Source organism: Camelus dromedarius, chromosome 2 (assembly GCF_036321535.1).
Source record: "Camelus dromedarius isolate mCamDro1 chromosome 2, mCamDro1.pat, whole genome shotgun sequence".
NCBI classification, from domain to species: Eukaryota; Metazoa; Chordata; class Mammalia; order Artiodactyla; family Camelidae; genus Camelus; species Camelus dromedarius.
This window is the reverse complement of record NC_087437.1, coordinates 41,045,745-41,072,384: the sequence shown is the minus strand read 5'-3', so window position 1 is coordinate 41,072,384 and position 26,640 is coordinate 41,045,745. Positions and strand designations below refer to the sequence as shown.

The 26,640-nt window shown below is 38.7% G+C and overlaps 1 protein-coding gene and 1 long non-coding RNA gene across 3 annotated transcripts in view; one reads left to right on the top strand and one right to left on the bottom strand.

Moving 5' to 3' along the window:
• Positions 1 to 711: 711 nt before the first annotated feature.
• On the top strand, positions 712 to 25,111 carry SLC2A2 (solute carrier family 2 member 2). Of its 2 annotated transcripts, XM_031451099.2 has the most exons (11): positions 712 to 803; positions 6,124 to 6,216; positions 8,759 to 9,021; positions 13,230 to 13,354; positions 15,974 to 16,089; positions 16,995 to 17,157; positions 17,661 to 17,848; positions 20,057 to 20,161; positions 23,242 to 23,343; positions 24,040 to 24,243; positions 24,331 to 25,111. In XM_031451099.2, the coding sequence occupies exons 1-11, from the start codon at positions 789 to 791 to the stop codon at positions 24,529 to 24,531; spliced, it is 1,575 nt and encodes a 524-aa protein (XP_031306959.1). In that variant the 5' UTR covers positions 712 to 788; the 3' UTR covers positions 24,532 to 25,111. The 2 variants fall into 2 exon arrangements, with proteins under 2 accessions (XP_031306959.1, XP_031306960.1); XM_031451100.2 differs by lacking the exons at positions 712 to 803; positions 6,124 to 6,216; positions 8,759 to 9,021; positions 13,230 to 13,354 and adding an exon at positions 14,396 to 14,453.
• LOC135322680 (uncharacterized) overlaps positions 6,281 to 26,640 on the bottom strand; it is a 53,945-nt gene continuing 33,585 nt past the window's right edge. The window contains exons 2-4 of the long non-coding RNA XR_010383436.1: positions 14,393 to 14,552; positions 11,867 to 12,090; positions 6,281 to 6,402 (exon numbers count right to left, since the gene is read on the bottom strand). This is a non-coding gene — a long non-coding RNA (uncharacterized LOC135322680). The remainder of the gene's footprint in view (positions 6,403 to 11,866; positions 12,091 to 14,392; positions 14,553 to 26,640) is intronic.

The window sequence follows — 26,640 nt, the reverse complement described above, 5'->3', positions numbered from 1 at the left end:
ACATACACAGAATCAATAATAGTAATAGTGAAAACAATAACAACCAACATTTGCTGAGCACTTATTATTCACTGTGCTAAACACTTTCATATATTACCACGTTTAACCCAACCAACAAGAGAAAGTGTGTGTTCTGTTATTCTCACTTTTATCAGGAGAAAAAATGAAGGCACAGGAGAGTCACAGTGAGCCACCTGCTTAAGGTCACACCACCAGTAAAATGGTGAGATTCAAATCCAAGTTCATGACTCTCCAAACTCACTCAGGTAACCACTCACGCCTACAGTGATCCCTGGCCACACAGTGCAGTCTGAAGCCAGCAGTGCAGAGCTGGTTCTCTGCAGGGCAGTGCGTGTGCCTCCCGTGCCCCTGTCTTTATTGTCCCCACAACATAGCACTGCAGCCCAGCATATCTCATTCTCTATAAAAGACCCCGAAGATTTCTTTTCCCCCTGCCCCTGATAACTGCCACACTTAGCACATGCCTTAAAACATGCCTCTGGTTTGTAACTTATGCCTAAGGACCCTGTTCCCATTTTCTTTCCTGGTGGGACAAAGGCATGGAAGCCACAGGTCACGGAGGCAAAGCATTTATTGATTAGATTCCTATCAATAATCACCCTCTGCCCAAGATTAAACTTGGCCTCTTTCCTCTTTGCCTTTGCTCCTCCTCCTCTAATGTATAACTAGTCTCAGAAGGCTGGAGAAAGACAGGCAGAGGCTGGCTACTGCATCTGCCACACTCACTACAGGACCTGGAATTAAGAGGAGGACTCTCAACACATAAAATGGCAGAAGATAAGGTAAAGTCGTATTATGTCCACTCGAGGACATGAATAGGGTAATGCGTTCAAGTTAGTGAGCGTGCTGAGGATCTGGGGTATGATAGGAGTAGCTACCACAGATTAAAGCTACCTCTCTTGGCCAATTGATAGTTTAGCTGCTGAAAAATCATATTTCTTATTCAGTAGTTGGGATTTTAAGAATACTAGCTCTGTTTTCTGACTAGTGTGTGTAATGTTTTCTCAAGTGATACTGCATAATCATATCACTGAAAGAATGTGCAAAAATCAGGCATATAACTCAGATCTAATCATGAAACTGGTATGAAATCTCAGAAAGTATCAATATATGAAAAACAAGAGGTAGGACTGTTCCAGGAGACTAAGAACTGACAATGCAACAAGTGATCTTAGACGGTGGAAGGAAGAACAAAACAGATCTAAGGGACAGTACAGGGACAATGAGACATTTTGAAAATTGTATATTAGGTAATAATAGATCGACTACATTCTTTGATATGATAGTGCTATGGTAATTATGTGGGAGAATGCCTTACTGTTAGTGAGTACATGCTTAAGTGTTTAGGAGAGAAGTAACACAAATGTCTGCAATTTATATTCAAATAATTCAGCCAAAACAACACACACACAGAGTTAAACAAATGTGGTAAATGTTAACCATCGGTGAACACAGGTGAAGGTTATGGAATGTTCACTGCACTGCTCTTTCAACTTCTCTGCAGATACACTTTTCAAAGTAAAACCTTGAAAATAAAAAGTGTATGGTGCTGTCGCTGCATTGTAAGTGTTCTGCAACCAAGCATACCCACCTCTGCACACAGTCATACAAGTAGGGAAATGGGTAGCCCAGTCAGAGTAGGACCTCTAAGTTCTGATCCGCTGTAACTTATGCTGCTGTAAGTGACAAGGCTAGGAGCACGGGTTTGGCAGCCAGCTGGCATGGATTTGGAGTGCGGCAATGCTACGTACCTCCGTGATACTGGGGATAAGTTATTCAATTGATCTTGGGTTTTCTCTATTGTGGCAAAATGAAAACACATGGGGATATAAGGATATAGCAGGGCTTATAATAGTTCTTTACTGTATGGGAGTAATTAAATGAGGTATGTTAGAGAAACTCAGGTAACAAACATTTGAATGCCAATAGTTATATATTTATATAATGTGTGTTTAAGGAATAACCCAGACTTCATGGTTTCCTATTACAGCTCAGGATAAAGCTAAAGTAGTTAAAACTTTAAAGACAATACAAAGACTATAATAACTATACCTATGGTATGTTGATTTGGCAAAAATCATGAAGGTAGTGTTCAAACAACTGAAGTCTGGCAGATACTCCAAGAGGGAAGGTAACGTGCTTACCACAGTGCCTGGCACATAGCAGTTGCTCCAGCTTCATTTAGAACTATCATTAAATTCCCTTACAGCCTTTAGAAATTGTGTTCTAGCACTTTTTTTAAGAACTGAGAAATTGGCTAATAAGATAACCCAACAGAATGAGGACTGATGTAAAGCATAATGTTTCAGCTTTGTAAATCTACCTAGACTTAAAAGAAGTGAACTAAGCAGGAGACTGAGAGTCAGGAGACCTGGGTTATCAGTCTGGATATACCCAGGAATGCGCTGTGTAATTCAGACAAAGGACTTGGACTCAGGTTCTTCAACTGAAAAAGGGAGAGATCAGACTAGAATCCATTGCTCTCAAAGGTTCCTTTCAGCTTGAAAATTTTATGGCTTGAGAAGCTCCTGGACTTTTCCAAAGCTGAGTGCAAGATCACCTTTGGGTTGGCGTTCATGGTATGTGGTGTAGAGAAAACAGTATAAGCATCTCTTCCCTACCTACTCAATCAATAGCTGCTGAAAACCTGCTTTTTTGTTTAGCAATGGGAGTTTAAAGTTGGAACCCCTGGGTTCCAATACAGGAGTATTTGTTATTCTCCAGCTGTGAGTATTGGGTATAGCACTTAATCTCTGGGCCCTGATTCCCTGAATGGGAATAATTTCATGTACTTTATAGCACTGTTGTGAAGATTATTGGTGATGTCTGAAAAACTGACAGCTGGTTGTTTGGCAAGAGTGATGAATGAGATGGTAATGATGGGATTAAAGATCAGTTGTTTTCAATTTTGATAGGAAGACCATATTATGTATCTTGTTCATTATATATGATAATCCTATGCATTAACTATTATTATACACTTTTTTGGCAAAGAAACTGAGGCTTGGGGATGTTAAGGGCATAGCTGAAACTCTTTTAGGTTTTCTGACTGCCAAGCCTACTTGTTTTTCCTAATAGACTCCATCTGACTTCTAAGCCACAAAATAAATACCACATTTTGTTTTAAGTTAAGGTTCAGCCACTTGCCCATTCTACTCTTCTACATTTATCCAACTGCACATTTTAATTGGATATAGAACCTAATTTCTCTAACTTAAAATTATTAAGCTCCAAATGAAGGTAGTCTTTCTAAAAGAATAAGCTTAATGCCTTGTTGCCATGAAGAGGTTGAGAAAAAAGACAGTATCTTCTGCCACTTAGTGGATAAGCGGCCTTTGGATGAGTTCCTTACTTTTCATATCAGTTTTCCCATATGTGAAATGGTAATAATAATTCTACAGGGTTGTTGAGAGAACAGGCAAACCACTTAGAATCCAGAGCATGGACAGAGTGAGGTCCTAAGTTCTCACTGTTTTCATTAGCTCCTATGTACCTAACCTTGGGTCAGCCTTGACATTAAATTGGACATTTAATGTAATGGATGAGGGTTGATTGATGAATTAAAATTCAAACGTAGTAGTTTCCAGAAATTTTGTTATCTCATAAAACTTTCTCCGACCAAGTCTAACCACACAGAAGCCTGACTATAAATGTTAGCTCTTTTTGTTTCATAATGGAAAAACAAAAGATAGGAAGGAAGGAGCCAGTTTAAAATGGAGTTCAGAGAGGAAAATTAAACCTGAAAGTAAGAGGTGCAAAACAAACAAACAAACAAACAAAGAAAATCCAATCAAATAGTTCCAGAGACTGATATGTGAAATGATCACTTTAGTTGAGAATTCAAGTGATAAATGAAGTTTCTCCTTATCTGACCAACTGAATGAAATTTCTATCTCAAGGGGTTAAAATGGGGAACTGCAGATCATGGGGTGGCAGGACCAGAGTCAAGGCTGAAAAAGAAGCCAGGGAAACCAGAAGACAAAGACTTTAAGAACACCCTAAGAGAATTCGAAAACTGCACCTCTTGGGGAGTGTTGGAAATGGTAGCTGTCTTGATTGTGGTGGTGGTTTCATGGGTTTCATGGGTGTATACATCTATCAAAATTCATCAGATTGTACATCTGGAATATACGTAGATTACTGTACAGGAACCATACCCCAATAAAAGTGTTTAAAAAAAAAAGAACACTCTAAGATTTCTAAACATTTAAAACCTCTCCTATCTCCTTCACAATGGCTGTTTTGCTGTTAGGGGCAGCTCCAGTATTTCTATAGTAATGACTGAGAACGATTTGATCAGGAGATAATGGGACAGGAGCTCGAGAGACCTTCTGTCTTTGAAAATTAACTATCATTTTTGTCAACGTAATGTAGGAAAAATTAACCCTATTGTAATTGAGACTGTGATGTGGAGTGGCAGGGCAAGGCCACTATGGGGGACCCAACCTGCTGCAGCCACCACCTTCAGCCCCAACTGCCACTTCTGTAGCACCCCTGCTCAGCATTGCCATGGTCACCGGTTGGGCTCAAAATAAGAGGAAATGAACTATATGCTTGTCCAGGGGGGACAGGAGGAGAGAGCCAGCAGAGAGTAGAAGCCCAGGGGTGGAGTGGGAGGAACAGTCACTTAGACGCCGAGTGCTTGGAGACTCTGCCAGAGGAAGAAAGGGAGATGCAGGGATGAACTGGGTGAGTATGTCACGGCCCTGGGTTTGGTGGTGGGTAGGACCTGAGGTGGTTCTTCAGGTGAGTTACAGGTGAGTGGTTGAGTAGCCATTCTTTGTTATTTTCAACTTTTGTCCAGAGACTTCATGAAGGTTTTCTCTGGGTGTGTGAGGAAGGTGGGGATTTGTGTAGTGAGTGGCTGGAAAATGGAAAATGCACTTGGAATTTGTGTGTCTGGTGACTCGGCTTTAGCATCACAACTGGCAATTTCTATGAATATGTGCACTCCCGGATCTTTTTTTCAATTTAGAAAAATTAGGATCCTGTATTTTCAGATGTTTGGTTTTTGACTGTTTGTTTTTGACCAATGAGAAATGCAAAAGAACCAAGTAATTAAAAGTATAGATCCTGAATCCAAATCTTTATTTTACAAGTTACTGGCTGTGAGACCTTAACCTAGTTATGTATAAAATAGGGATACTGATGGTGCTGTCATGAGTAGTGTGGTTGGCAGAATAATGGTCCTCAAAAGATGTCCATGATCTTGTCCCCAGAACCTATGAGTATGTTACCGTATATAGTAAAAAGGTCTTTACAAATGTCATTAACTTTATGGACCTTGAGATAGGGAGATTCTCCTGGGTTCTCCAGACGGACCAAAACTAACTTCACAAATTCTTAAAAGGGAAGAACTTTCCTGGCTGTGGTCAGAGTCAGAGAGATGGAACAAGGGGCTTGACCAGCCCATTTCTGGCTATGAAGATGGAGGAAGGGCACCACTAACCAAGGAACGTTGTGGCCTCTAGAGCTGGGAGCGGCCCTTGCTTTAAGCCAGCCCAAACCCTGGTCCTACAACCGTGAGGAACTGAAGTCTACCATCAACCTGAATTTTCCCCTACAGCCTCCAGAAAGGAACACTTGCCGACACTTTAATTTTAGTCTAGTGAGACTTGTACCAGACTTACGAGCTATAAGAACTGTAAAAAACTGTAAAATAATAAATCTGTGTTATTTAAGCCACTGCTTTTTTGGTTATTTGTAATAGTAGCAAGAGAACACTATAGTAGCAATAACACAATAGTAGCAATAGTAAATGAGATGAAGCACATAGCGCATGCAGTAGGCAAAATACTCAGTATCAGGCATTGAAGCTTCAATACATATAAGTTATACTAGCTATATATGTATTTTATAAAAATATGCTCGGTTCCTCCTCTGGACGAAGCTGTCCCAGACTTTCACAGTGTAGGGGAAATGAATGGTGCCCCCACTCCCATAAGAATGTACCCTGCCCTGCCGGGAGCACAGGACACACGGTGAACGAGTATCAAGGGGCAAGAATCAGCCTGTGGAGCCTGTGAGAAGTCCACGCTGCATGGGACAATGGGTAACTGAAATTTCCTGGTGTGTCCCAGCCCTGTGCTCCATTCCCCACAGGTCACCGGGACCTTGGTTTTTGCTGTCTTCACTGCCGTGCTGGCTTCCTTCCAGTTTGGATACGACATTGGTGTGATCAACGCACCTCAACAGGCAAGTGAAACATGTACAAGTTCTCTTTTTGGCAATTTCTACCAGTGACAGAAAGATACCTGCTCCTCATCCAGAGAGATAAAGGGTGCCCACGTGGGGAACACGGGGTAGTCCCGGTCTTCTGTCAGGAGCCACATGCATGGTTCCAAAGCTGATAACTTGGCCTTGACTCCTCATGTAATAGCCCTCGGAGAAAAAGAAAGGGTAATAAACAATTCTTGATCTCTGATTCTGCTGTTTGCTGAGCTCACAGAAAACTGCAGTCAGAATACCACATGCCTCAGGTTTTTTTTTTTTTTAAGCTTAACAGCTTATTGCAGCACACATTCCAGAGTTCCCAGTCACACACGGATGGAAATGCCAGGGAATAAAAGGAAATGATGGAAGGACAGGGTTTTCTCGGTGCACAAAGGTACTGAGCACCAACTCACTGTGCGTCAGGCACTTTAACATATGCGCTCCCCAGTCTCACTCACCCAACAACGTTATTGTGCCCATTTCTTGGCCACATCAAAATATTTAGGAGCCCCAGCGGTGGGTGGTGGGGTTGTTAGATGAAGACAGTCAAAAGGTATAAACTTCCAGCTATAAGGTAAATAAGTACTGGGGATGTAAAGCACAACATGATGAATATAATTAACACCGCTGTACGTTGTGTATGAAAGTTGTTGAGAGTAAATCATAAGAGTTCTCGTCACCAAAAATAAAGACAAGCAAAAACCCCTTAGGAGCCCTAACACTAAAACTATTCTAGTCCTTCCCCCGACTCTTGTCTCCCATAGGTGACGCAAAGCAAAATAATACAAAACTCTTAAATAACTGTTACGAAGTCCAACAAAGTCTGGATTTTCTCCATGATGACTATTTGGATGGGTATTTTTTTTAATATTAAATAATTGCTATCATTTTTCTCATTTATTTTGTGCATCCCTACTCCGGTATCTAGTGCACAGACAGGAGAGGGATGTCATTGCTCTCAGCTCTCACAGCCTGTAAATGGGTGAATCAGGACTCCATTCCTTCTTCTCTAACTCAGACTGTCAGGTCATTGAGGGTGAGGTTGTAGTCTTGACCCTCTTCCTACCACCAGTGCCAAACATAACAATTGATGTAAACAACAAAGTGTTTAGTGAATGAAGGAGAGAGACACACACACACAGAGAAGAGAAGCTAGGGGAAGGAGTGGCATAAGGTGACGGTAAAAGCAGTTGCTGGGCGCCATTTATGAATCCATCATATTTCATCTGCTTCTCTTACAACATTGAACTCTAAAGAAAATGTAAGATTCTACAAGGTGTGAGTGTGTGAAATGTGTACAGTCCATCACATGAAAAGGGTTGCTCCTGGGGCTGAGGCTGCGCTCTGGTTGGGCTCCCACATGTCATGAGTGTGGCAGGCCTTTCCTGGGCTGAGGGATTTAGGGAATAACGCTGGAGGTCACATCTTTTTTCTGTGGGTGATGACAACACACGCCAATTTAGCAGGATTCCTGAAATTTAGCGCAGTATCACCATAATTTGGAAGTGACAGAACCTCTTCTCATAGGAGAACTTTTTCTTATTTAAACCATCTTCTTCAATCTTAGAGGGAAAAATAATCTAAGGTTTCCCCTCCTCCAATCCAAGTCCTAGAGCCAGACCTGAGAAGAGAGTCTCCCACTGGCAGCTGGCTTAGTGCCCTCTCTATAGCCACCCCTCTTCCATATTTAAAGAGCTGCTCATCTGGAAAAGATGAAAACTCTAACTTGAAAAGATACAAACACTCCAATGTTCACAGTAGCACTATTTATAACAGCCGAGACGTGGAAGCAACCTAAATGTCTATGGACAGATGAATGGATAAAGAAGCTGTGGTGTGTGTGTGTGTATGTATGTATGTATGTGTGTGTGTGTGTGTGTGTGTGTGTGTGTATAAATATATATATTTGAATTTTGTATACTAACTTTATTTTTGGCCTCATCTTACCTTTCCCAATCTTTTTTCTCATATCCACTTTTATGTTTCTATTAAAATATTTAGGCAAGCCAATTTAGATCCTGCTTTGCAAGGGTAATAGTGGAGTGAAAATGTTATCTTTTCAGCCTGCAGAATATTTTCAGTTTGAATAGTTGCCAACCTTTAAAACTTAAGGAATTTTACATAAAAATCCATTATTTCTGGCTTCTCTTTAAAAAATTAAAGATCACAAAACATTAGTCTCACATTGTAGCTTCCTTCTTCATATGGGACAAATAAACCCTGCCCACTCGCTATCATATTCTCAGTAATACAGACAGTTTTTCAGTCCTCTGGTCATCAAGGTTCTTCTTGCCTCCTTCACTTGTTTGTTCCTGCCTGGTTCCTGCTGACACTGGAATCTGTAACCTCTATTTTATAAGATATGATCAATTGTAAATAATCTATATGTGTTAGGATGTACACAACACAAATAATTGAAATAATCCTGTTTAAACATCTAACAAATATTTTAAAGGAAAAACAAACAAAAATATACAGAACATTTGAATTATTGGAGCTATATTTCCTTATTTTATTTCCTTAGGTAATATTAACCCATTATAGACATGTTTTGGGTATTCCACTGGACGACCGAAAAGCTGTCAACAACGATGCTATCCATAGTACAAAGGAAATGCCCACAGTTCCACATCGAGAGAGCCCAACACCCATCTCTTGGCCTGAGGAAGAAACTATGGCATCTGCTAGCCTCATCACCTTGTTCTGGTCCCTGTCTGTGTCCAGCTTTGCAGTTGGTGGAATGATTGCTTCATTTTTTGGTGGGTTGCTTGGGGACCGGCTTGGAAGGTAGGCAAATTTCAAAAATAAGTATAAATACAGAAACTTCAGTAATTGGGGTTTGTATGAATTTGTTTGGAAAGAAATCATCTTTCCTTTTGTGAATTAGTTTTAGAGTTGTTTTTTTCAACTCATGATCCTATGAGTTAGGTTGGTGTTGGACCAAATGATGGACAAATCTGTTGCAACAATCTGCTTAATTGTGGAAGCATTTATAGCAAAAGTGAGTTTGCTATGCATTTTTATTTTTTTGTATTTTTTTTTGTAGGGGGAGGTAATTAGGTTTATTTATTTATTTTTAATGGAGGTACTGGGGATTGAACCCAGGATCTTGTGCACGCTAAGCATGCACTCTACCACTTGAGCTACATCCTCCCTCCCTGCTGTGTATTTTTAGATTCTCTCACTCTATAACTTGTAAAACATATTCAGAAACAGCTGCACAAATGGTGAACTCAGGAACTCAATAGAAGAGTCAGGAGTGGAATTTTTAACCTGGAAGTTCACTTTGGCTTCACCAAATCACTCCATTTCTCAGACATACGGGTTTTCATTTTCAGGTTATAATTTGGCATTTGGATCAGTCAAGTTCTAAGGTCAAGTCAATAACCCCAACTCCCAATTGCCCAATATACTTGGCATAGGGTGCCTAGCTGCTGCTACTGCTATTTCAAAGCCCCAAGCAGAAAAGAAACTAGTTTATTTCTGTACTCTGGTTTCTTTCAGGTGTTTTGGATTAAAAACATCAGTAGAACTTCTTTACACTCAAATTTCATTTAGTCACATGACGTACTGAGTCTCCTAGGATTCCCCCACCTCCACAAAGAGGAAGTAAAAAATCAAATGGTTATTTCTTTTGCTTTATTTTCTGCTCTTTGAGTCCATCTTTTGTTTATTACTTTGGTTCTCATGATAAAAATATACAAATATGGAAAATTTAGAAAATGCAAAAACTTTTGAAGGTCTAATTGATATAGGCAACTATCTTAGTAATTTAATAAAAACTATCTTTTATAATTCATTTAGCTTTTTAAATTCCTATTTTAAATTATAGTTTTATCTCTCTGGTTATTAAATTCTGATAACTTCTTCCTCTGTACTGGAGCTTTTATAGAATAAGACTGGAAGAATTTCTCTTAAGTAATGGGTAGCATGGTAACCCAAGTTTTATTCTTGTTCTCATTTGAAAGGGACTTTCCTCTACCACAAAAGAAAATGGTTAGTTCTTCTTTTTATCAACTTACTGGTGTTTAGCTGAACTTTAAATCAGTATCCATAAATTATGGAGGTCATAAACTGGCTTTATTTATTTTAAAAATTTGAGAGTCATTTTAATTTGCACATAGTTGGTTTAAGCAGTAACTGGAAATTTTTCTAAATTAATTATGTCTAAAATAAATAAAATTAAGCAAAACTAAATGAAATTTTTAAATGTGGACAGACCAAGTCTTTCAGCAGCTTTTGATGTTTTATACTTCTCATCCCTGAAGAAAAAATTTAAGCCCTTGTCCCTCATTTAGAGATGAGAGTCTAGCAACTCAGTAACTTCTCTAAAACATTTAATTGGTGTCCTAGTGATGGAACCAGGATACATGTCCTCTCAAGTCTCAAGATTTAGCATCAACAATGGTCAGACCCCCAAAACAATGTCAAATGAGCATTTATCAAATTATTTATGGTGAACTAAAAGTGACACTTCTTCCAACTCTCAGTAGAAAAATGATCCTCCTTGAAAAACAGCCCTAAAATTAATCATTTTAACTCCAAAATTAAGACAAAATAGTTCAGCCTCTCTCATAAAACTATTTTTCTAGGGAGAGTCCCTGAGAAATGACATGACTGTCCTTATTGCCAAGGTCATTGCTCTACTAGTTAAAGTAAATAAATAAAAATATACCTTTCCACCACTGCTTAAAAAAAAAGTCTTTCCTTGTAATTGTGTAATAGTCAATAGATGTCTGTGGCCACTATTTTATAGATCTGGGTTTTCAAGGTCACTTTTTACTTAAAATGTACGTACTAGGGTATGGTGGGGGTGACCACAGTTGTGCAATCCACACTACCATGCATCAAGGAAAGTATCCATAGCTTGCCTTTGAATGCGTTCTGTCTTTGCTGTTAAAAAAAGGAACTCATTAAAATCAAGCATTAACCTTTGGTTCCACACAGACCAAGTCTCAGCTCTGTCACTTAATAGCTGTGTGAAAATAAGCAAGCTATTTATTAAATGAAAATGAATAGGAAAGGTTTAATACACCGCCTGGCACATGGTGAGGAGTCAGCAAACGTAGACGGTGATGATGATGATGGCAGCAATGACAAAGCCTGTGCTAACAGAAGTATTTAGAGCAAGATTTAAGGAGATATACTTAGAAATATATTTCTTTCTCCCTGATTCAACCGTTTCGTGTATTTTTAGATTATTTATTCTTGGCCATTTCTCACGTCTGAGCAGAAGTTAAAATCCTTTAAGTTGTATAAAGTGCTCCAGCATCCACCTGTGGTAAGGAAGGGGGACTTTAGAACAATCTGGCATCAAAAATACTTTTAGGTTATCTCTTTTATGACTTCTTAAATTTTTTTTCCAGCTAATAGAATACACTGTTAGCTAGCTAGCAACCATAAGGTAGATTATTGAATTTACCTGTCCTCTGTCCTTGTGTAGAGAAAAAGCCCTTCCCAGAGAAACACGCCTGCCTTTTCCTACTCTGCAGCTCCGAGCTGGCTGGCTCCAAATCACTCTATTTGCCTGCCTTTGGGTAGTTTATAACTCCCATATACTAGTTTCCTATTACTGCTCTAATAAATTACCACAACTTAGTGGCTTAAAAACAACACAAATGTGTTTTCTTACAGTTTTGGAGATCAGTAGCTCAAATTCAGTTTCACTTGGCTGAAGTCAAGGTGTCAGCAGGGCTCATTCCTTCTGGAGTCTTCGAGGGAAGAGTCCATTTTCTTGCCCTTCTCCGGCTTCTGATGGCCACTTCTATCCCTTGGCTTGTGGCCCCTTCCTCCATCCTCAAAGCACATCACTCCAGGCTTTGCTCCTTTCATCACATCACCATCTCTTCTGCCTTCCTAGGATAAGGATCATGGTGATTCATCATCACTGGGCCGAACTGGATAATCTCTTCTTCTCAAAATCCTTGATTTAATCATATTTGCAAAATCCTCTAAGTCATATAAAGTAACATATTCATTCCCAGGATCTGAGGATTAGGACATGGACCTTGTGTGGTATTATTCGGCTTATCATATAGTTTCATTGCAGTATGAGATTATATGGTTTTATACCCCAGAAAAAAAAATCGGTTTGGTGTTTGATACTCCCTTAGTAAAAGCACACCTATTAGAGTTTGAAACATTGAAATGGAACATAATAAGATACTTACATTTCTTTGTGACACAAACGTTTTCATACCTGTTCACTCAGATTCTTTTATTGACCTTATTATCATCGATTGAACTTTGAAGAAGGTTTTTGTGTCACTTCCCTATTTTATAGGAGGAAAAGTGTCAGATATCTGCAAGTGTTGTCAATTTTTCATAAGATTAACTTTGAAAATGATGTTTTTGTTGCTATTGTCAACTTTATTATGCACTTTACATTAGTTGACATTAATTCATACATTCTGGAAGTATGCTGGCATACAATGATAAAATAAGAATAATTATAGTTCTCTATGATAAGGCTTAAAGTAAAAGAGTGTTTTAATTTACTTCCAAATAATTCATACTAAAGAAACCTGAACTTTGAAAGTTCCTTTCATGATCTATAGCAACAAAAAACCTATACCATTAAAAGGAAAAAAGAGCATCATAGGTTACAGCCACAGAATTGAATTTAGCTAGCACCAGGCAATTATTGTCTAAAACAATCAACTTGTGGAAAAATCTAATTGTTAACTACTTGAAAAAGTGCCAAAAGAGTTATCTTAAAGCAAACTAGTCATCATCACAATTGAATCATCTCTGTCAAAATGTGGAGGTCAGGCACATGCAACACAAAATTCTCTCATTATAAATATTACTTATTAGTAATGCTTTAATCCAAAGACCAATCAAAGTAGCAATCATGGTTTAAGATTCCCCAACCATCTCTATCAGCAAAATTAAAATAGTTACTCTTAGGTAAAAATCTCAGCATTCTCTGAAAGCAAATAAATTTTATCAAGATTTGATGCTGAATTTATAATCCTCGCTTTTCAAATTTTCAGAATCAAAGCCTTGTTGGTATCAAACATTCTCTCATTAGCTGGAGCTCTCTTGATGGGGTTTTCGAAACTGGGACCATCTCACATTCTTATAATTGCAGGAAGAGGCATATCAGGACTCTACTGTGGTAAGTCGTGCACACACACCCACCCACACACACAAACACACAAACATATGTGTCTGAAAATTATTCTAATGGCAGATGAGGTTACATGCAGGGAACTTTTTGAGCCTAGGGTGATGTTACAAAAGGGAAAGGCAGTAGCATAAGGTTGCAGTCCTAAGTTAGGGAAGTTTGGGACCAGTAAGTGGAAGTTGTAAAGCTATGTTCTTATCCACAGCAATGACATCATTTCTAGTCATATGATCTCAGACAAATTATTTAACTCTCAGCTTCCTTATACATTAAATGAGAAGAATAACAATATCTACTTCATGGGGCGTTTGCAAGAATAAAATGTTCAGCGTGGAATCTGACTAGAGTAAGCTGTCAAAAGTGCCAGCTGCTGTTATTACCCCTGCTGTTCAGTAGACAGGGGAAGACTGCTAGACTAACTACACTCCTCTGGCCCGCCTGGCCACTGATGTCGCCGTCTCTCCTATCTGGAAAGACCTTGACATCCCGGCCCATGTCTCAGACCACATTCCCCAGCCCTCTCTGCTGGCTGAAGTGTTACAGGGGGTGGGGACCACAGGGAGAGGGAATCGGGCAGAAGCAGCTGGTAGAGGAGTTCAGAATGGAGGGAAGACGCATCTCCTAAGAATGTCACGGTCTAGTCACTATTTCTTGGAAATAGCTTTTCAAACTTCCTGAAGCAACTTACCAGCAGAGGCCTGAAGAAAGGGAGGATCCCTCATTCTCTAAAATGGCCAAATCTTTTGCTTCTCAATGCCAGTGACACCCATTGTCCTGAATCACAGCCACATGTCAAACCACTAATATTCTTTGGGGATGGGAGAGGAGACATGAGGGCACAAAAGGGTGCATAAAATACTTATAATATTCTTACCTGAAAAGAAGAAAGACTATAATTTCATGCATTTTCAATGATCAGTTAAAACAGAAGTCTTAGGTTACTTAATTAAATGTCTCTGTGTTATTTTAAACATTAATACAAATAACTGAAAGTGTGGATAACTTTATCCAGGTAAAGAGTCAACTCACTTGTGGAAAGAGCTTTGGATTCAGAGTGAATCAGTTGTGGCACTGTCTCTGTGTAGCCTTTGTAAGTGAATATGAGACTCAGTTTCCTCTTCTGTAAAACGCTACTAATAACACTATCAAAGGATCCAAATCATGATTCCTCTTTCTTTTCTCTCCATTTCTAGAAATAGAGTAGAGGAAAAAATTACAAAATATTTTTGATAAAATTGAAAATAAATGCTATATAAACATATTGTGAGGCAAACTATCACTAGCACAGCTAGGTAACTTACACCCTCCAACCACCTTTTAAAATTATGTCTGGTCCTATTATAAGCATTAAAATTGCCAAAAATTATTAGAAATACAATTTGACCAGGTTCACATAACTTCAGACCTGCAAGCTTATTTGCATTTTCTGTTCTTGAGGTATAACATTAGGTATTACACAAAAATAGTACAGCCTGGAACAGGGCCAAACACATGTTTTTTCTTCTTATTTAAATCAACAGACGCACATCAGAGTTACTTGTAAAAGTCAGAAGAAATTCAGATACTGTATCTACCATGCAAATGTTGACGTGAGATATTAAGGACAATTTGAAGCATTAAAAATATATATATTGAAACAGTTTCCAAAAGCATCTGTTACACAAAGACCATCCATTTCCATTTGATTGGCAGGCAGTCTCTATAGGAGGAAGTCTCTGACAAATCTTATTTTTAAATTCTTAAGAAAATACAAAACATTATATTCAGCCTTGCTCATTGATAGTCTCTGACCTTTTTCTGCACTCAGCAAATGACTGGATCCTTCACCATTTCTAACATGACTGATTATATCTGCATTTAAGAAAACTATAAAAGGCAGAATGGCCTAGTGCTTTTCAAATTTTTTTGTATTCCTTTAAACACCAGAAATCTTTATTCAAATATAATCTTTTCTGAAGCCTATTATTTGGAGAAAATACAGAAGAAGCTAGGTTGCTGTGGTTGGAGGAATTGGGAGAAGAGCCCTGAGCTCCTCATCCCCTTCCACCTCCCTACATGCCAACCCCCGACCCTAAGTGTGATCTTGGGCACCTCCACGTTGTGAGAACTCAGGCAGCACTTGAGGTTCTCGCGCTAACGCTCTACTGCCCTGTGATCTTGGGTAGGTTGTTTCTCACCTTTACCAAGTAAAGAGGTTGGCCTAGATATTTTCTAGTTTCCTTTAATCCCATGAATCTAGATTAAGAATGGTATTGTGTTTTTAAGAATATTGTTAAAGCATTTTTCAGTCTCTTTTCTGAAGATAACCTAAGGCGTTATGATGTAAACTCAATATTAACATGGATTTTTAACTAGATGAGCCAATGCTATGAATAATTGCCAAATGCATGACCAACCATTTCTGTTTGTGCTTCCAACTACAACTTCATCTGGAATCTTGTCACCAAATATTTTTTGCATAAACTCTGTCAATGGTTGGGGGCAAGGTCTCTTCCTTCCAGTGAACTCAGGAAGGGATTTTCAGCAGAATACTGACTGTACTTAAACAAAATTATTGTTATTGAGGTAGTCCTGGCTACATTTTAACATGTATGTTCATGTCTCATGCAGGGCTAATCTCGGGCTTGGTTCCAATGTACGTTGGTGAAGTTGCTCCAACTACGCTCCGGGGTGCCATGGGTACTCTTCATCAGCTGGCCATTGTCATGGGCATTCTTATTAGTCAGGTGAAAACTCCCAGCCCCTATTTCACCTACCCTCTACTCTACCCAACGTCTCCCTCCCTAACTGTCCACTCTCACTGTAGACCAACGCAGAGGGAAAAAAACAGTTCCACAAGTGGTAGTGGATGTGGTATAGAGATACTGGCTTTTTAGCTCAAAGCTAACGTACTGCTACTCCATCCCTCACTTTTCTCCCTGGAGTTGTGTGGGGGTTGGCACTGGAGGTGACCTGGTAAGCCAAGTCTTGAACCTCTGGAGCTATTCTACTATTAAATTATTCCACTTAGATTTCAAGGAATAAAAAATATCAAATCCTTGGCTGCCTGGGTTTCCTTTGTTTTGAGCATCTTACCTGCTCAAATTTAATATGCAAATGATTACAATAGCAGTTCTTGCTCAGCTGGTCTATTCTTTCCTTCTATCCTGTGGTCTCAGAGGGATTCTTCGGAACCTCACACCTGACTATCCAGATGATAAACTCCTTGCAATAGGGATCACAAAACTGGTTCTCATCAGAGTAATTGCTCTAGCTGTGTGGATGCCATCCTATTTAAGTTCTGGATAATCGAAGAAGAATTTTTTTTTTACAAAGGTCTAAATTTATGCATGATTTTTGCTGTCGTTTCAGATATTGAAACGTGTACTTGGCGGTTTGGTTGAGGCCCATCTTAAATGTCCCATAGCAGTTAATGAAAACAAATCTAGGTGAATCCTTTGTAAAACAAAGTGTTCCTAAGTCAGTTAAGGTGAGACTACATGAGTAATAGTTTCCATCTTATGCATACTTGCGCATACTTGAATCAAAGTTGTCAGGGATTGCCATTAGCCAGTGAGTTTTTTAACAAATTGTTTCAAAAGGTAGGTCCAAATTCTTATGCAGTCGATATGCTTCCTCCCTGCCTTTTCAGATTGCTGGCCTTGACTTTCTCCTGGGCAATCATGAGCTGTGGCACATCCTACTTGGTCTAACTGCTGTGCCAGCCGTTCTCCAGTCTCTGCTGCTCTTCTTCTGTCCAGAAAGCCCCAGATACCTTTACATCAGGTTGGATGAGGAAGCCAAAGCAAAGATAAGTAAGTCTATGGGTGGTTTAACTCTCTTCCTATTGTTTTGGAACTATCAGCTAATAAGAAACTGTGTGCATAAATGGATACTCATGAAACTGGTACCAGTGCTTTCCAAATGAAGTTAGTGGTTATATGTAAGAAGAATATGTGAGATCACTTACTATGACTGGCGCATGCCATTTTCCAACCATGAACATTCACACAAGCCCAGATAGAAAATCCACACACAGAGAACTGAACTCAGAGTCTTCTAAAAGACCTTTCCCACATTATGCTTCTATGATAAAAAAAATATTATAGTTTTTGTTGTCGTGAGATAAAGCCAAATGTTCTGCTTTTTCTTAATAAAAAAAGTGAGATTTAATTTAACAAGAAAGAATTTCCAACACCCATGCTATTAAGTAATAGAAAGGGCTATGCAGAACTATAGCTCTTTCATTAAGGTAATAAAAATAAATTTGTTTTTGTTTTGACCTGAGTTATGTCAACCTGATCATTTTGGGGGACAGGCTTGAAAAGACTCAGAGGGAGTGATGATGTCACCAAAGACATCATTGAGATGAGAAAAGAAAAGGAAGAAGCATCAAGTGAAAAGAAAGTCTCCATAATTCAGCTCTTCACCAGTTCCAGCTACCGGCAGCCCATTCTGGTGGCACTGATGCTGCACATGGTTCAGCAGTTTTCTGGGATCAATGCGGTGAGTTTAAGAACACTCCCTAACTCCTAAGAGCAAAGTGAAAGGGGTTTAAGTTTAAATAACTAGCAGACATTTCAGAATGTTGATATCACATGTCTTATTACAACAAATATATTGAATGGGCATTAATTTTCTTTGTTTTGCTTCCTTTGATTTCTAAAACTAGCTTAAATTTTTTTAATGTCAGTAATCAATGTTACTGTATGTCTATTAAGATGACGTTTAAAAGGTAAGTCATAATAAACACAAAAGAGGGGGAGAGAGAATAAATATACCAAAAAGACTAAATTACAAGGGGCTTCTAGAATTGAGTATCAAACTAGGATTTCTGAGAACCTAGGCAAAAGGAATCCATGGTTCCCTCTATTTAAATGAAGTATACCAGATATCCAGATGCAAAGAAGTTTCTCACCATCCCAAGAAACTTACACCCTACCTGGGGAGCACATAAAATACATAACAGCTTGAACTGATATGTTATCAGTGAGTGAGTGTAATAAAAAAGACATGATTGAAAAACATACTGTGTATTAAACTAGCAGCATTTAAGTTTTGAATTCCAATCCTTGTATTCAGACTAAAACTGTTCTACTGACAATCAGCTACTAGAAGAAAACAATTAAGCATTTGTTAAGAAACTAGATAACGAAAATCACTTATCACCTTTCATTGCTGTTAAAAATGTGGTTTGGGCTTCTATAGTGAATCACAGATTCGCAAAGGCACTGTGGGTGGACTGATGGGTGGACAGAGACTTGGGGAGACAAAGAAATAATTCCCATGAGCTGAAGTAAAAGGAGACCTGAGCCTTACTCCACAAGCTAGCTGCCACTCTGCTGTGGTGTCTGTCCTCCTCTAAGGGGCCCCTGATGTCCATTTTTATCTCTTAACTCTGTAACTTTGGGTCTCAGAGACCAAATCTGTGTCCTTTCTCTCAGCTCTGCCTGTATACCCAACAGTGCAACACTTAATCTCCCTGAACCTTCCTGCTTTAGCTTCCATCCCAGCACCTGACTCAGAGGCATCCAGGAAATGTTCAACCAGAGACTATGGGGCAGCCTAAAAATGGTGGGATAGCGTGCAGTGAGTAAGTCATTCCTCTCTGAACATGGTCTGAACAGTCTCCTGCACCAGCCCTGTCTGCTGGAAGAGGTGCCTGCAGTAGGACATGTTACCTGGGAAAGGAATGACAGAGGATGATAGATTAAAAAAATGACCTAAAAGACTATTATAAACGTAAGGATTTAACTAAATAATAAAGGCCATTAAGGAGGTTGTGAGTCAGATTTTTCCAATTCCACTAAGATTAGTGGGAAATTTTGGATTAAATGCAATGACAACCAGAACTCTTACACACACTGGTGAGAGCACAAATTGGCACAACTTCTTTGGAAAACTGTTAGGCAGGGTCTGTCAGAGTTGAGAACATGCATATGCTATGATCCAGCAATTCTAGTCCTAAGTGTAAATGTGTACATATTTTAGCAAAAGGCTTGTACTAGAATGTTCATAGCAGCACTATTCATAACCACTCTAAATGATAACTACCTAAACACCCATCAATAGTAGAATGGGTAGGTAAATTGTGGTATGCTAATACAATAATATACTACTTTTACTTAGCCATGATAATGAACAGTCTACAAACACAACAGTGTGAATGATTCTCACAAAGGTAATGTTGATGCCAAATACAAAATACATACAATGTGGTTCCACTTATGTCAAATACAAAACTAGACAAAATTTATCTACAGTGGTAGAAGCTGAGTTTCATTTGGAGAAAAGGTGACATTCAGGGGGCTTCTGGAGGGCAAGAAACAATTTATTCTTTGATCTGGACGCTGATTATACAGGCGTGTTTATTTTGTGAAAATCAATTGAGCTGTACACTTAAGTGATGTGCACTTTTCTGCATGTATTTTATACTTTAACAAAAGGTTTTAAAACTGAAAAAAAAAATAAAGTGCATATGTAGAGATTTCAACTAAACATAAGGAGAACGTTTAAGTGTTTGGAATCTTTACACAATAAAGAAAGACTGTGATTTCTCCTGTCCTGGAAGGAGAGGGCAGATGAAACATTTTGGAAATTCTAGGGACCCAGGTTCCACAGAAACAACTAAAAATAAACAACCTAAAATATTTCTTGCTTTAAAGCCATCAGTCCTAGGCTTCTTGATAAGACTAAACTATTATTACTTTGCAGATCTTTTACTATTCAACCAGCATTTTTCAGATGGCTGGAATCAGCCAACCTGTTTATGCAACCATTGGAGTTGGTGCTGTCAACACAGTTTTCACTGCTGTCTCTGTAAGTAAAATACCCTAGATAAATAGTCTGCTTGTTCCTCAGCCCAGAAATGGGAGTAAAAAACCTTGTGAGCTAAAAGCAACCAATGACATTTTCCACGTGTACTGGGTATGTAGGTAGAACCACGTGGGTCACAGGAAGAGCCCTGTATGTGAATAACCAACCACTGTACTAAGATGAGACATGACTGAGCAGGGTAGGTCACTGGTTCTCCTTATCTGCCAAGGAGGCCATTTGTCACTGATTTGTGAATTGACACTTGGTATTTTTGTGTAAATACCTGGGTTCCTTCTCCTTTGCTCTGTACTTAGCCCCCAGGAATTAGCAAACAGCTTGTTATTTCTGTCAATACTGGATCTTCCACTTAGATTCCTCTACTTTCATGGCTGAAATTCTTTATTTTATCCCAATGTCTTAGAAAAAACATTTTTAAAATAAACATGGCCCTCTTGATTAGATATTTTGCTAAGCCTCTAGCAAAATTAAACTGACTCAGCAAATTCTTGTGATGTTCAGCCACGGGCGGGGCTTCCAGGTAGCTCACAAGGCCACGGCTTCTGATGACGCACGTGACTGTGTGATATGACAGAAGGGAGCAGAACTGCTGTATAACTTGACATTATTGTTATTTTTGAAATGTAACATTTTTAAAGAGGGACTTCTTTTCTCCCAGTTTTATTGAGCTATAATTGACATACAGCACTGTATACTTTGTGGCAGGGAGGTAATTAGATTTTATTATTATTTTTTTAATGAAAGTACTGGGGATTGAACCCAGGACCTTATGCTTGCTAGGCACACACTCTACCACTGAGACATACCCTTCCCCCACAAATGTAACTTTTTTCAAATGTCAAATGTTATTATATACTTTTGAAATTTTGTTTTCTTCCCAACAGGGGAAAAGGTCACATATTCGTCTCAAAATCAGATACCTTATCTAAGGAATGATTCAGTATCTTGACAGTAATAATATTTAACCTAACAATCTAAGAATTAAAGTAAACAACCAAAAGACTCAAAAAACTTCCCAACCAATGTAACTCACTTTAAAACAAGGATAATTTGGCTTATTTTTTATCTTTGAATGCAGGATGTTCAAAAACCTTGTGCTTTTTAATTTTGGTCACAGTGCTATACTCAATATACTTTTAGTCATTTGTTTTTCATTCTCTGCACATGGACATTTAACTATTACCTAGACTGGTCAATAAGTTACAGCCTGGCTACCTAGATCAAAAGGCAGGTTTGTTCAGACCACATTAAACAGAACTGGACCTTGGAAAGAGGAGGATGAACAGATAGCAAGTGAACACCAGTGCTTCGGGAGATGTGCCTTTAGAGATAATGCCTGTTCAAGCCCACTCAAAATCAATGAAGGCCTGGTACTGGAATGAAATCCAAGGGACTATGCGCTCTCTTGTCTCCTGGGATAGTATTTTTTTACAAATCCCTCTTCAGCATATTTTTCTAATATAGAGACTATGATTAAAACATGTTATGTGTAACAGAATTTGCAATATAAAGCATCAAGTTATCAAGGTCAGGGTAACCCGAACTCGAAGTGTGCCTAAAGAGGAATTTTCATTTTTGCTACTACTATTTTTTTTGCTACTACTGGAAGGCAGCATGAGTCTAGGGGAGAAAGAGTAGCTCCAAGTAGGCATCTGGGATCTGAGTGATGCACACTGTCTGGGGTGAAGATGAGACTGAAGGTCAGGTAGACATCTCCAGCCCCTGACCAAGTCTCGACCCAAGTCAGCTCCTCTCTGAGTACCCACCTGGCCCCAAGAAGGGAGTCTGACTCAGTTTTCAAGGCATGTAGTTTTAGAGTTTATAATCTTATTGGTAATAATTGTTCATAAATAGAAGAAACAGACACAGGAAAAGCCCTTATTCCTGAAGAGATGCTTCAGTTTTCTTGGCAGCTTGACATGGTGTCATCAAGTCAGCTTTAAAAGTCATAATTAAACAGTCAAAATATAGAGAGAAATTTTATGAACTTGAGAAAGGTTTGTGTTTTCCCACTTCTTTCTCAACAATTAAAAGTAGGTAGGCTCTTTGCTTAGTATCCTTAAGTGATTTGAAACTCTGATATAAAATGCCTCTGAGATGAAAGGAGCTTTCACTGAAAGTGAACAGAAATATTTCTCAGATATTTTCAGAGCCTGAGCTCAGTATACGAAGGGTATTGGATTGCTATTGATTTACTGATAGATTTATGAGCCTAGCCAATCTACTGACTGAAGTGAGAAATTACGACAGGTAGTTTTTGTGTCTGTGACTCACCAACTTTGGCCATATTCCAAGGGTAAAGCAAGAGTCTGGTCAACAAACTCTGGTCCTGGCTAATTGTAAATCTTAACCATTAATGCAAAGGTCCACAGACCCAAAGGACTCAATGATGTATCTCCTGAATTAGGATAAGAAAGCACTTTAACCTTTCGCTTTGAAGTCTTATCTTTCAAAGTGAATAGCAGGTTATTACCAGTACTAGGTACACTTAAGCTCACCAGAAAAATGCAGACCTGATTATTTTAAGGAGATCAAATTCTGTACGTTGCCCCCTGAGTGGTCCCAATTTGACTTTATTTGCAGTAAGAAAGTTGGATGAGAACAGTTGACACATCAACCGTTGTGCTGTGTCAGGGGTCTGCAGTGCTCAAACCCTTGCAATTGCAACAGGATAATTATCAGAAGGGAGATGGCATTTTTTAATGTAGAACCTTTGTATTTTAAATGTACAGGAACTATATTCAGAGAGAGCCAAGGTGTCCAGCCTCTTAGTATTGTCCCCAAAGTGATAAGCATCGGGTGGTGGTAATGCTTGGTTCTTCCTCTAGAAGGTTCAAATCAATGCAATGCGATGAAGCCAGTATTTGTTACCCACCTCTGTTCACTAGACCAGTTCTGACACCTTGGGAAAGAACCACTCCCCTCCTCAGCTCCACGTCTAGAAAATGGAATAACAGAACTGCCTCTTTCCAGCTATGTAAGTTAAAATGACCTCTTCGGCCAAAAAAAAAAAAAAAAAAAACAACTAGTGAAGTATAAAGCCAATATGTCTAAAACTTTCCTAGGTATTCCTTGTGGAGAAGGCAGGGCGACGCTCTCTGTTTCTCATCGGAATGAGTGGGATGTTTTTTTGTGCCATCTTCATGTCGGTGGGACTTGTGCTGCTGGTGAGTTTGGTGCCTACAGTGAGATTTTTGGTTACCATATGATAGCACGTCTGTGCTCCAGGTTAAAGTGCTTTGTGTGTGAAAAACATTTGAGATTGACTTATGAAGTAAAGCCAGAGGAATAGCATATAAGGAGAAATGCAAAGAAAAAGAGAATTCATTTTGGGGGTTTAAATACTGAACAGCAGCCAGTAAATTGTGCCTGTTAACGCAGAGAAGCAGTGTAGTATAATGGTAGACCACAGGCTCTGCGATCAGCTCCAACCAGGTTCTGACGCTGGCTCTGCCACTTGGCTCCCTGTGTGACCTTGGGCAAGTGCCTGGACCTTTCCAGTCCAGCACTGGCATCTGCTGCTTTACAGGGGGTCATGCATCCTGTCTAGCAATCTTGGTATAAGTAGAAGCTAAGGTCACTGGATCCTTGCTTTGCCTCTTTCACAGGAAAAGAGTGAATAAGAGTCATAGAAAATCCTAATCCAGAGGATTTCCTATAGCTCAAAAGATTTAAGGATGACTCAGGCTACAATAAATTTGTCTATGAGTAGAATAACTTGTACATAATTCAACATAAAGACATCAGGAAGAGAGCAATGTCACCTCTGAACTCCATGACAATCTACTTAGTTAAAGGTAGAAGTAGCCAATGATCCCAGTACCACTCTTGTTTTGTTTTGTTTTTGTTTTTGTTTTCCTCAGAATAAACTGGCTTGGATGAGTTATGTGAGCATGTCAGCCATCTTCCTTTTTGTCAGTTTCTTTGAAATTGGGCCAGGTCCCATCCCCTGGTTCATGGTGGCTGAGTTTTTCAGTCAAGGACCACGTCCTGCTGCTTTGGCAATAGCTGCGTTCACCAACTGGACCTGCAATTTCATTATAGCTATGTGTTTCCAGTACATTGCGGTAAGCAGCCTAACAGTGTGCAAGTTCACGGAACAGAAGATAGAGTTGAACAGCTGTTAATTGGATCTCTGTTTATTCTCTATGCAGGACTTCTGTGGACCTTATGTGTTTTTCCTCTTTGCTGGAGTGGTCCTGGCCTTTACTCTGTTCACATTTTTCAAAGTCCCAGAAACCAAAGGAAAGTCCTTTGAGGAGATTGCAGCAGAATTCCGAAAGAAGAGTGGTTCAACCCAAGCGCCAAAAGCTGCTGTAGAAATGGAATTCCTTGGAGCAACAGAGACTGTGTAAAGATAACCTACTTTTTGGCATGAACAGAAACAGGAACGAAGCAGTGTTTTTTAAATGACAATTTTTTGAGAATGTTTGAGAACTTTATATTACATCTTGAAGTACTCTTTTATTTTTTTAAAGAGATTTTATAAGCTCTGATCAGAAATGTCATCAAATATTACAAACAAAATATTTTTTTAACTTAGAGAATCTATTTTGGATGGTAAGATTCAGTAATTGCGTAAACCCAGAAGTCTAGCTCATTTTGTTACACGACATGGCAAGTACAGTGTAAAGTTCTTAACCCTGTCCTTTATAACAAAGGTCTCCTGAAATTGAAGCAGTTTCATTGCATTATGTTATTGCTTCATTAAGCACAAAACTAGAAACCTGAAGACACAACCAATATTTGCATATTTAAATATGAGTAAGTTGGAATTTTCTTACCCATTGACCTCATACTAAAGGAGATATGACTAGTGGCAGTAAGGTCCATGTTAAAATTGGTAACTTTTTATTTCTCCCCCTCAGCATTTTTCTTGTGCATTAGAATTTGTATTATGCTTATAATTTTATTTTTTCATGGGGAATGGTTTATTAAGCATATTAAAATATGTTTATAAAGAAAACTTTTATTTTGGGTAAGCTTCCCAAAAATCTTTCAATACTTAGGGAAAAAAAAATTTTTTTTTTTGTTATTTTGATGACCAAATTGTTTTTGTAGGATTAAGCACTAAAAGGTTTTACTTGGTCATTTAGCACTGGTTATCAGTAAATATTAACATTGATTATAAACCCATGTTACTCCTAGCTGGTTCAATCCTTTGAGCCAAATTTTGTTTTGCTTTTCAATTGAGCACAGCCTGGTGTTCTGCGTTGTGTTATAAAATACAATCAAACAGTGATAATTCTAGCATTTTGTATATCTCCTCAAGCCCCAAATAAGATAGAGCAGTCTAACTTAGAAAATTGGAAGTAAAAAATCACTGTTTGTTAAGAAAAAATATTTTCTAAATTATTATGTTTTAAAATAAGTTGGAAAGGTAGGGTTGGAGGATCCTGAGGGCGGGCTCCTGAAAATTCATGAATGTTCAGTTTCAGACTGGATCAAAATCCCTATTTAATTTTCCTGGAAAGACTGAGTTTCCCAGCACAAAACAGTCGTCCCCTTTGATGTTTCCTTTTTTGCCTTAGCAGTATATGGATGCTAAATTAGCTGCTCTATTGCGATTGCTAACATTTCTTGTATACTACCTGTGTGCCAGGCACTGGTGTAAGTGCTTTTACCTATGTAGGCAAATTGAAATACACAGATGATTAAACAGACTTTCACTTAGTTAGTTTTGCAACTGTGGACATACAGTTCTGATAGACACCAAAGACTTAACAGTGAGCTAAACTATCTCCATGCTGTTTTCCTCACAAAGTGGAGCACTGAATCAGTTCTTTTTATGTTTGCTTTAATGTGCATAAAAGAAAGGCACTTTAAAAAAACTACTTTTTAAGAGTGGAGGGAAAAACACTGAACACTGGAGGGGGAGCTTTTTCTTTTAGTCCTTTTTTTGGAGGTGCAAAATTATTTACTTTTATGCAATTTGGCATTCCACACAACATGAAATTATTGGGGGAAAACACTGAACATTGGGGGGGCCTTTTTCTTTTAGTACTTTTTTTGGGGGTGCAAAATTATTTGCCTTTATGCAATTTGGCGTCCCACACAACATGAAATTATTTCTTTTCACTTTGATTGATTTTTGTTTCCTCTGGGCCAATTTGAGATAAACTATTTTCACTTAGGACTTCAGGACACAAATAAGCTAAATAGCTCAGTCGACCTTTTTGCTAAACTTTGAACTCTGAAAAAATGTAGGGACTCCGAATAGGGCAGGAGCAGGAAAAAAAATGGCTCATCTTGCGGCTCCTGTCTTCTTCAGGATGCTCATGGCCTTGGAGAAGCCCAAAGTTGCACTGATAAAGAAATGTAGCATTTTTACAGGCAATGAATGTGATTTATTCAAATCACTATTCCTGACCTCCTTTAGAATAAAGTAGTAAAGATTTAAATAAAGAACCCAAAGACTCCTTTTAAATTCTCATTAATCTGACACATCTGCTAATACCAGAAAT

Bases quoted from the DNA above. Each gene is read 5' to 3' on its own strand.
- SLC2A2 (XM_031451099.2), top strand. The intron at 17,849-20,056 runs GTGAGTTTAAGA...ATTACTTTGCAG, and splicing joins AGTTTTCTGGGATCAATGCG to ATCTTTTACTATTCAACCAG. The intron at 23,344-24,039 runs GTGAGTTTGGTG...TGTTTTCCTCAG, and splicing joins CGGTGGGACTTGTGCTGCTG to AATAAACTGGCTTGGATGAG.